Genomic DNA, 10640 nt, shown 5'->3' on the forward strand with positions numbered 1-10640 from the left:
TAAACCACAAGTTGAGGAGTTCAGTAGCTCAGACATAGGTCAGGGGTTTGATAAAGGAGTGGGTGGGTGAGATTCTGTGGCCTGCGTTGTGCAGGAGGTCAGACTAGAAGATCATAATGGTCCCTTCTGACATTAAAGTCTATGAGTCTATGAGTAATTTCTGCTCAGCCCTGTGCACGCAGGAAAGAGCATGGGTGCTCTGAAAATCCCACTCAATGCTAGGTGCTCAGGCAGTTGAGGTTAAACCAAACACCGGCTCAGAGAGCATGCTGGGTGCCCAAATGCCAGTGAAACAGGCACTGGACTGAGACTCAGGAGACCTGGGTTCTAGTCCCCTTGCACTAGCACTGCCCTGCTGTGTGATCTTGAGCAAATTGCTTCCCTGATCTGTGCCTCAGTTTCCCCTTGCCCTTTGTCTGTCTTGTCTATTTACCTTGTGACTCAGGGAGGCAGGCTCTGTCTTTCCCTCTGTGTTCATGCAGAACCCTGCACAACAGGATCTGATCTCAGCTGGGATCTCTAGGTTTTACCATAATACTGATGATCACTTAAACCCCAAAAGGGAGGTCCCAACGACTGTTTGCACCTGTCTGAGCTTTTGAAAATGTTGACCCAACTAGTTTATTTTTTAACTCTCCAAATCATGTGCTGTAGGGTCTGGGAAGGGAAGGAAAAACATCTGATTTTAGTGTTCCGGGGCTGGGCACTGAAAATCAGCCTATTTTGATACAGTCACAGTAAAAGTGAAAGCAGAGGTCCTGCCATTTCCTCATTCACAGTCCCATGTGATGAGCCTGGCAGGACAAATCGAACTCCTTCTCGGCATGCAGTCAGAGCAGGAAGGGTGTTAGGGTTCACTTAGGAACCAACCTTGGGAGGAGAATTTAGGGGAATTCTTGCTGCCTGCGGATCAGTGCACGATTCCTGCCTAGAAATCTCCACCAGGCAAACTCCCGTCAGGTATGTTTGGCTTTTTCTTTTTCCCCTTGTACTTTAAATCTCCTCTTTGTTGTGTTTGGAACAATGTGTTTGAGGAAGTAAAATCAAGAAATGGCGTTTTGTATTTTGCTTGTAGAGAGTTTGCATCTGCAGACACCCGCGAGTATCAGTCTTGTCTTTCTATCCCGATATAAAAGTCTCTCTCTTCCCATAACCCCCTCTAGCTATCTATTCAACACCCTCTCTCTCACTCGCCATACACCCTCTCTATCTATCTATTCTCATACACCCTCTCCGTCTGTCTCTCTCTGTCTTTCTAGCCCCATACACTCCTCCATCTTCCTTTCTAGGCTGGAGTGTTCAAAGTAACCTAGGAGAGTTAGGTGAGAGTCAATGGGATTTGGGTGCCTAACTCCCTTGAAAATTGCTTAGGTTCCTTTGAAAATCCAAGTCCTCTTCACCTAAATCCCTCTGGGCCAGATCCTCAGCTGGTGAAAATCTGCTTCGCTCCAGTGACCACAATGGAGCGACACCAGTTTACACCAGCTAGGGACCAAACTCATTGACCTCAGTGCAGCTACATCAATTCCCACCCCAGCTGGGAATGTCTCTGACTTTCGCTAGCTCTATCCCTCCCTCCCCGCTGGATCACCTTATCCCAGGCTCTGACGCCCATGGCCAGGTCCAAGATCCAGTTCAGGAGCTGAAGTAGCCGGGTGATATTATCCATTGACCCAGCTCTGTTTTCCTTTCAAGTCTGTTTTTGTCGTATGGGGTTCCAGGAAGCCCCTGCCCCATCGTCCCCAAGAGGGACAAGCTGCCGGATGGCTCAGTGTGAGAACTGCTGCAGGGTCAAGGTTTGCTTCTTGACACTTTGCTCATGGCAGAGAGAGTGGAGAAATCTCAGTAAGTCAGTGTCAGATCTCTTGCACCATCACTGAGTGGAGGAAATTGAAACACTTGGCTTAACCATGCAGATATTATCTCTCACCAACGTGCTTTTTTTCCCCCCCTAGCTGAGCAGAATGAAGCTGTTGGTTTGTATCTTCTTGGCCTCTCTTGCTGCTGCTGCTACTGCACATCTACACACAGACCCGACGCTGGATAACCACTGGGAGCTCTGGAAGAAAACCTATGGCAAACAATACAGCCACAAGGTGGGGTGTATGCATCTGTGATTTTAAAGTGGGGGAGGGGAATTTCCATCACCATCTTCCCTCAGGTCAGCAGGTATCCGGGATCTTGGCATGCCAGTCCTATGCCAGCTCTCACTGAGAACGCTGTCTCCTGCTCTTCTCCTGGAGATTGCAAAACTCTCTCTGCTTTCAGAAGTGCATTCAGTTTTAATTGGGCCCTGTATGTACCCTCCACCTTGCCTAAACCATCCCGGGGGTTAGCTCATTTCTTCAAGCGTGTTTTGTTTGGGATATATTAGAGCCAGGTGACATTTTTCACATGACTCTTTTCTCCTTTTTTTTGGTGAAAAAATGCAGATTCGGGTTGACAGAAGCAATTGGGGAATTCGGTTTGATTTTGGCATATTGTTTTGGTCGAATTAAAAAAATTAAGATGGAAAGGTGGGGAAAATGGTTCATTTCAGCATTTAATAAATGAATCGTTTTATGTAGTGTTGCTGTGTGCTGTTAAAAACGCTGCTGCACACCACTGCAAAACTGGCTGCATTTTGGGGTGGGGAAGGGCTCAGTCTTGCCACACTTAACTTGTTAAGACTCCCCTTGATTTCCTTTGCTTGAGTGAGTGTTGCAGGATTTGGGCAACATTTTTGCAAAGCACTTAGTTTCCTTGGGGATAAAAAAGCACTGTAGAACTATAACCCATTTATACTGCAGATGGTTTCCTCTGGGCTACTGCATATTAACGTGAGGGCTGTGCTTTGGTTCCAGAAAGAGGAAGGGGAACGGCGCGTGACCTGGGAAAAGAACCTCAAGCTCGTTATGCTGCATAACCTCGAGCACTCACTGGGGCTGCATTCCTATGAGCTGGGCATGAACCACCTGGCAGACATGGTAAGTTAAAAATATAAACCAAGTGACAGGGCATCTGGGAATTATCTGTATTTCCCTGGGGGTGCTGTGGCCAGAGAATGTACCTGAATAAGGGGCAGAATAAGCTCCAGCCAGTCCCCGGTCAGTATGAGCCCTGCAGAGGTAGGCCCCCAAACCACAGCACACCTCTGCGTCCTCCAGCAGTAACCTGCCCCCGTCACCGCTCCCGAGAGCTGTGCAAATCTTTGTTCTACTTGCTTGGGTCAGGGATGTGTGAGGGAAATCTGCCATCAGGGGGTAGTCCTGATTTTTTAAGTGCAGGTGCTCCACCCCCTGCTAGCCCGCTGCTGGTGTGACCCCCTCCCCCCCAGCATGTTTCTGTATCAAATGGCATCCTCCAAGCATCGTGATCTTGCACATACAGTACATGTGAGGTCAAAAGTGTGGGACTCTCATTCCCGTAGGTTCCTGCTTCTCTATCTTACTGTGTCTGCCACCCTCCCGTATCCCCATGAGAAATGTCACGTGTGGAATAACACACGAACTGTCTGCTAGGCCGTTGCTGGTTAAAGAAGTTGTTCCTTTAACTGAAATTGCAGGGGCTTGTGCTTCAGATCCCGTTACTGCCAACGCCAAGCATTCAGAATTTAGGAGTCAGGCGCCTAAAATCATGGTGGGGTTAAAAATCTTGGGATTTAAAAAATGTCTAAGTCTGGGGGCTCTTTTTATTTGCCTCTGGGTTTTGCACTTTTAAGGGTTAGGTTTTCCAACAGTTCTCCACAATTATATGAGAGATGGAAACTTAAAGAAAAAGAAAAAAAAAGCTGAAATTCTTGTGCAATCTCACAACCCCCCCACATTGGTGCTTTAAGGAAAACACCAGATATTGTGACACTCTCAATAAAATCAAGAGACTTGGCAATGCTGATGCTCCTGGGTAGAGCTATGTGAAGAAGAGATTTTTTTTGTTTTGGTGACTGAAAAATCAATCAATCAAAAGTTAGTTTCAGGTGGACCTGAAATAGCAATGGTGAACTGAAAAAAAGATGAAAACAATTCATTTAGGGTCGGACAACACATTTAGTTTTCTAGATTATTTTATCTTTTTAATAAATAAATAAAATGGAAGTAAAATTTGAACTGAAAAGTCATTTTGAATCCAAACAATTGGACTGATTTTGAATTTTTTTTCCCGACTGAAACAATTTTTCAAATTCAAGGTGAGTTTATGCAATGTTTCAGTCGACCCAAATATGCATTTTTCAGCCCCCGCAAAATTTGGTTTTGTCTGAAAACTTTCCGGCAGCGCTAGTCCTGTGTTCCATCCCCAGCAATGTCCTGGGGGAGGAGGATTAGCACGTGGAGAATCACAGAATCCAGAGTCCCCGGCAAACACAGCTACAGCATGGGCTATTGTGTCAGCCAGGCGATCCCCAGCATTCAGGCGTGCTCATAGTTTTCACTATGGAAAGGAAAACACTGTATCAATGAACGAGAGTTGAACCTGAGCCACAGAGTTTGTATCCGAATGTCCCCAGTGTTCAAGGCCAGTCTGTACATCGAAGGGGACGTCAGTTTGAAGGGGTGTGTGTGTTCTTTTAACTAGACCAGCGAGGAAGTGGCTGCCTTGTTAACTGGAGTGAAAATTCCCCACCGACCTGACCGGAATTCCACCTACAGGCCACGGCCTGGCAGCAAAGTGCCTGACTCCATGGACTGGAGGGACAAAGGATGTGTTACGGATGTGAAAAATCAGGTGGGAGGCTCAATCTGTTCCCCTCCTGACATGGGTGCCCATCACAGCAGTGGCTGAGCTCATCTCTGTTTTTTTCAGCTGGCCTGTGGGGCCTGCTGGGCTTTCAGTGCTGTCGGTGCCCTAGAAGCCCAGGTGAAACTGAAAACTGGAAACCTGGTGTCTCTCAGCGCACAGAACCTATTCGACTGTTCCATTATGTACGGGAACCATGGCTGCAGCGGCGGATTTATGACCCAAGCCTTCCAGTACATCATTGATAATGACGGCATTGATTCGGACTCCTCCTATCCATACGCAGCTCAGGTGGGTATCCAAGTTTCAGACAGACACAGAGAGGGTCTGTCTACACTGCACACTAAGCCCGGGTTCTGACTCAGGTTTGAGCCCAGGCTCCCCTTCCATCCACATGCAAATCAGCCTGACTCAGGTCAGCGAGCACTCAGGGCCCAGGTCCTATGACACTGCTAGAGGGGTGGGTCAGAGTCCGAGTCCTGTTGACTTGGGTCCAAGCCTTGTCATTTTGCAGAGCGGGCGCAACAAAAGCTGCAGACCCAAGTCAGAAGGTCTGTGCAGGGCAGTATGGACACATTAGCACAGCTGTGAGACCTGGGCCCAGCAATTATAAACCCAGGTTTACAGTGCAGTGTGGATGCTCAAGGTGGGCTTAGAAACACTGAGTCTACAAGCCCTGGTCCCCCAGACCCAGATTTAAAATGCAGTGTAGACATCCCCAAAAACACAGAGACTCCATTGTCCTTTTCTTAGACTGTTGCTGGCATCTCGTCTTGCGAGTGTGTAGCAATCTGTTCTTTGTGGTCTGTTTTGCTGGGTCTTCCTGCGCTGTTTGTGTCAGCACAAAGAACAAGAGAAGAGGTCTGCAGGCAATGCTCTTTAGTGGTTAGAGGAGTAGAACTTGGAGTCAGGATTCCTGGTGTCTGATCCCAGTTCTGGATGGGAAGTGGTGTCTAGTGACTAGAGCAGAGGGACTTGTACTCAGGTCACTTGGGTTGTAATTTTAGCTCTGTTCCTCACACTTCCCTCTATCATAGAGGCATGGAGGCTCATAAATCCACAGATGAAGTATGTGCTGCAAATTTTCATTGCTGTCATTGATGGCTGAATCCTCATATTTCTTCTTACCTGAGTGATGTGAAAGGAGAGAGATTAACACTGGGGCATCTCAATTAGAGCTGGATAAAAAATAATTGACAAACAGTAAACTGGCTGAAAATGTGCTTTTCAGGGCACCAAAACTATTCGTGAATTTGACCTAAATTTGGCAAATATTTTCAGCCAAAACCCCCCCTGATATCCCCCTCTGGAAATGTTAAAAGGAACCATTTTGACAGCTCATTTGGAAATGAAATGACATTTGAAATGTTTCATTTGAACCAAATGAAATTTTTTCCATTTTTCGTTTCAGCAAAAAACCCTGAAAAAATGGAATTTTGGTTTGAAACAAACCAGTGGGGTTTTTTTAGGTTTTTGTTTTGTTTTGTTTTGTTTTTTTTCTGTTTGTTTGTTTTTCTGGATAAGTCACTGAACTGAAAAATCCATTAGTCCCTCAGCTCTGATCTCAATGCCCAGAGGCAGAAGGAATGCTCCAGAGGGAGCAGCAGTGATCTAAGAAATGAGAGGGATTCAGACAACGGAGGGGATTAGAAGGGAGATAAAAACAAATGTTCATGGCAGAGTCTGAAATGTCCCTATTTCATCTGCTCTTTGCCCCTGCCAGAACGGAACGTGTCACTATAACCCTGCCACGCGAGCCGCCACCTGCTCCAAGTTCGTTGAGCTCCCGTATGCCGATGAAGCAGCCCTGAAGGATGCCATAGCCAATATTGGACCTGTGTCTGTCGCCATAGATGCGAAACAGCCTTCGTTTTTCCTGTACAGATCAGGTACATTCTCTAAGCTACAACACCTCGCGCCTGGTGCTGTACATAGTTTGAAGCAGTGATGCCTTTGCTTTCTGTGGACTGTCTCTTTAAATTGATAGAGGAATGTGGAACAAGTTGCTATTTGTTCTGCAGCATGTTACTGAGGAGACGCGCACATTGTGCTCTTCTCCTGGAGACCTGGCTTTTGTTTTCTTGTTATTTCCGGGAATCTTTTGGTCCCTCAATAAATGACAGTAATTATAAAACAAAAGCTCCAGGCAGCTGAAAGCTCGTTTTGCTGTTTGTGAGTAACACCATCATGTAACCCCTTGGTTCATAGGTGCTGACTTTTATTTTTCCCCAGGGGTGCTCCATCCCTGCTCCGCTACTCTGTCCCTTCCCTTGAGGCCTCGCCCTCGCTCTGCCTCTCCTCGCTCCAACCTCTCCTCTGAGGCTCCCGCCCCGCTCACTGCTCTCTGCCTTCCCAAGCGCCTCTCCTAGCTGCCGAACAGCTGATCTGCGGTGCCTCCAAACAGCTGATCAGTGGCACCTTTAGCGGTGCCGCCCATCATTTGTGGCTGCTGAGCACCCACTATTTTTTTTCCATGGGGCTCCAGCCCCTCTAGCATCTGGCAAGAGGATAAAAGCCTACTACTGCTAGAAGCTAATGTCTCTTGTCTTATACGTAGGATATGTCTATACTGCATACAGGTGGTGGTGGCGTGTAGGGTAGGTGTAGCTACACATGGCTGTGAAAAGCACAGCGCTGTGTAGCTACACACAGCAGTGGAAGGTTCTGGCACTGGAGGCAGTGGGAACTGTCAGAGTTTTTTCCCACGACCTCCTGCTGCTGGAGTCTTTCTCTATGGCACAAAAAGGCCCCAGCAGCAGGGCAGTAGCGACATATGACACTGCTAAAAATAGCAGTGCAGATGGGGGAGGCCCTGCTTGGGCGTGTAGAGAGCATGTACCCTAAGGGTTCAGGTGTGTCTTTACTCCTCTAAGCCGTCTACCCTGCTGTTAATGTGGTGTGTGTGTGTAGTGTGTATAGTCTACACGCTGCCATAAGGAGTGTGCAATGTGGACATACTCTTAGATTGGAAGCTCTTTGGGGCAGGGACGATCCTTTTGTTCTGCGTTTATACAGTGCCATGGGGCCCTGGTCTATGTTTGGGGCTGGCAGGTGCTACTGTGACACAGATTAATAATAACAACAAATGACCGGAGATGCTCCTTTAGCTCGAATGGTGCTTCAAGGGCTAATGACCCCAGGTTCAATTCCTGCTGGTGTCTTAGTGTGTGTCATTAAAATAGCACCCCAGTGTGGACCCTTCACTCATGTTAATGTAATGCCAGTGTGCTGGGGTGGGCAGCAAGGACTGGGGCTTCTGGATCTTAATGCATGAGCCTTTCCTGCTTGATCTGAAAGACCCAACCTCTTCTAACCAAGGCTGTGGCAGGCTCATCAACCTTTCTGTGGCCCAAACACCACTAGAGGGGGACAGAACGCCCCACCAGGTCGGCGTGACTTACATCTGAAGAAGTGAGGTTTTTTTACCCATGAAAGCTTATGCCCAAATAAATCTGTTAGTCTAAGGTGCCACCGGACTCCTTGTTGATTTTGTGGATACAGACTAACACGGCTACCTCCTATGCTTCTTTTAATTAGTTTTGACTGGGTTGTATTCCAGGCATTGTCAGATATTTTGACTGCAATTTTGTGCTGCTTCAAACTCAGCCCAGGGGCTTAGGAGAGCTGGGTTCTATTCCCACGGCAAGTCACTGCCTGCTCTGTGCCTTAGTTTCCCCAGCTGCACAATGGAGATAATGAGACTAACCTGCTTTGTGATCTACTGATGAAAAGAGTGAGGGATTGTTATTATTACCCCCCCTACAGGGCACCAGGTTAGAGGCATGTTGGTACCATGTGGTTGCCGTTGCCCCCAACAACTTTACTGAGCAGAGAAGTCCCTGCTGGGTTTTTTTCTCCCATGTGATTGCGCATTCCTTCCTTCCAGGAGTCTACGATGATCCACGATGCACTGATGACGTGAATCATGGGGTTCTAGCTATTGGCTATGGCACCCTGGATGGGAAGGACTTTTGGCTTGTGAAAAACAGGTAAAAGAAAATCCATCACTGAGCCGTATTTATCTATAGAATAATGTGCTCCTGGGAATGCGTGTGGCATGAGTAAGCTGTGTAGAACTGTGCTTGTATGTGTCTGTACTACTGTGAATTGGATGCACTTTGATAAACAGCTTGAAACACATGAGAAAATGGGGGAGGGGAACCCTGCCTATAAAGAAAGATGTTTTATTCTCTTAATGTTTAATTCTGTGTTTTTTCTCCTTCCAACAGCTGGGGTGAATATTTTGGTGACAAAGGATACATTCGAATGTCCAGGAACAAAGGAAACCACTGCGGGATTGCCAGCTACGGTTCTTATCCACAAATATAGAGGGACGCTCTGCTTCAGAATGCACTCTGGAGATGTGGTCTCTTAAACTGCTAATCTTAGCCTTGCTGTAATCTAGCTGCTCTGTTTGAGAACAATGTATGGGCTCTAATGGCAAAATCCTCCCATCAGATCCATCTGATGTATCTGAGACAAGCAGCTGAAATGATGAATGATCATGATTGGTCTGGTCCAGAATTTGGTCACTTTTAGCTCATTCTCCCTATCCCACAGGGGTGTTTGTAATTGATTAATGTCTATGCATTGCTTTGCGCATGTGAAGTGCTATTTCAGTGCCAAGTATTGTCACTGCCGCTGTCTCAAAATGTGTTGGAGTGAAGGCCGTGTCAAACGGATAAAGCTAGTCCATGCGGTAGAGTTGCCGAAGCCACGTCAGAGGTGGAGAGGCAAAGTAGATAGAGCAACACATCCCTAGCCACGTGTATCAATTTTCCACAATACAGGTCACAAAGCAATCATTAGCAACCCGGGAGATCAAGCAAACTATGGACATTCCTTGGAGGAGGGAACGTGTTTTCCATGGCTACACAAAATTGGGTTGGTATCTTGCAATGCTGCTCCCATAAGTCTTATGCGAAAACCGTAGCACGCCAGCAGTCAGAAATGACCTGAGATGGCCTTGTGCCATGGAGAAGGCCAGCCACGGAACCAAGTGCTGCTGCTGTTATAAATTGTGACCTACAGAGTGAGGTCAGCCTTTGCACTTGCAGCGCTTGGACCAAGGACACGGTGCAGAGATGAAAGGCCTGATTCTCTCTTCCACTGCACAGCCGTTTACACCTGTGCAAAGTAGGTGTATAATGTTGCTGAATCAGAAGAGCAGCAGTTTTCAGCCGAGGTATCCATGACTGCACATGATGCACAGTAGCAGGGAGTCAGACCCAAAGGCTGTAAATGTAGCTGCAGGTATGGGATGAGCGATTGAATGCGCAAGAATGCAGGGAAAGGGTGAATCTGGAATCCACACCCCCAGCTGCAAGTGCCAGCACAGTACTGGGAATCACATCTGCTGCCCTGCTCTACTCCACAGGCCGCGGGGGAGCCCTGCTTTCCGGATCTGCCCTACTTTGCCCTACTTCGGAATATGATTTGCAGACACCTATTGACCGAATCCTTGCAGGATACAGTTTCACAGTGAGGTCACACATCTCTACAGCACATGAAATGCATTCTCATCTCTCCAATTCAGCAGTGAGGTTGCTATGATGATCCAGATCTAATCTCATCTGTAAACAATGCATGTAATAGAAATTACACATCCTCTTCCAAAAGGAAAAAAAAATATTCAATTGTCTGAAAAGTTTAGGCTCAGTCTGTTCAGCAGGGCAAAGTGTGGGATTCTTAGCGAGCAACAGAAATTCAAAGCCATACTGATTACAGACTAAACAAACTCTCGGGCCCTGATGCTGCAAAATCTGATTCGTGAGGGTGGATCCCTGAATCTAGGCAAACCCCCAAGAGGGATTCATATGGTCACAGGTGTCCACTTGAATTAATCAGGTTACAAGGTCAGGGCTTTAGTTAATCCAAGGGAAGCCAGGAAAAATGTGGGATCCATCAGTGTGTTGTAAGGCCAGGTG

At 47.1% G+C, this 10640-nt stretch overlaps 1 protein-coding gene across 3 annotated transcripts in view; it reads left to right on the plus strand.

The window, feature by feature from the left end:
* LOC101931018 (cathepsin S) overlaps positions 1–10360 on the plus strand; it is a 57029-nt gene extending 46669 nt beyond the window's left edge. For 2 of the 3 annotated variants that reach the window (XM_065574220.1, XM_065574221.1), the window contains exons 2-8: positions 1956–2096; positions 2844–2966; positions 4552–4701; positions 4780–5004; positions 6437–6602; positions 8600–8702; positions 8943–10360. In XM_065574220.1, coding sequence (XP_065430292.1) covers positions 1965–2096; positions 2844–2966; positions 4552–4701; positions 4780–5004; positions 6437–6602; positions 8600–8702; positions 8943–9042 — 999 coding nt within the window. In that variant the 5' untranslated portion in view covers positions 1956–1964 and the 3' untranslated portion in view covers positions 9043–10360. Of the gene's footprint in view, positions 1–647; positions 961–1955; positions 2097–2843; positions 2967–4551; positions 4702–4779; positions 5005–6436; positions 6603–8599; positions 8703–8942 lie in introns of those variants that run through there. The other variant, XM_005293686.5, reaches the window with a different exon arrangement.
* The last annotated feature ends 280 nt before the right edge of the window (positions 10361–10640 follow it).

This window comes from Chrysemys picta, chromosome 20, assembly GCF_011386835.1.
Source record: "Chrysemys picta bellii isolate R12L10 chromosome 20, ASM1138683v2, whole genome shotgun sequence".
Lineage (NCBI taxonomy): Eukaryota > Metazoa > Chordata > Testudines > Emydidae > Chrysemys > Chrysemys picta.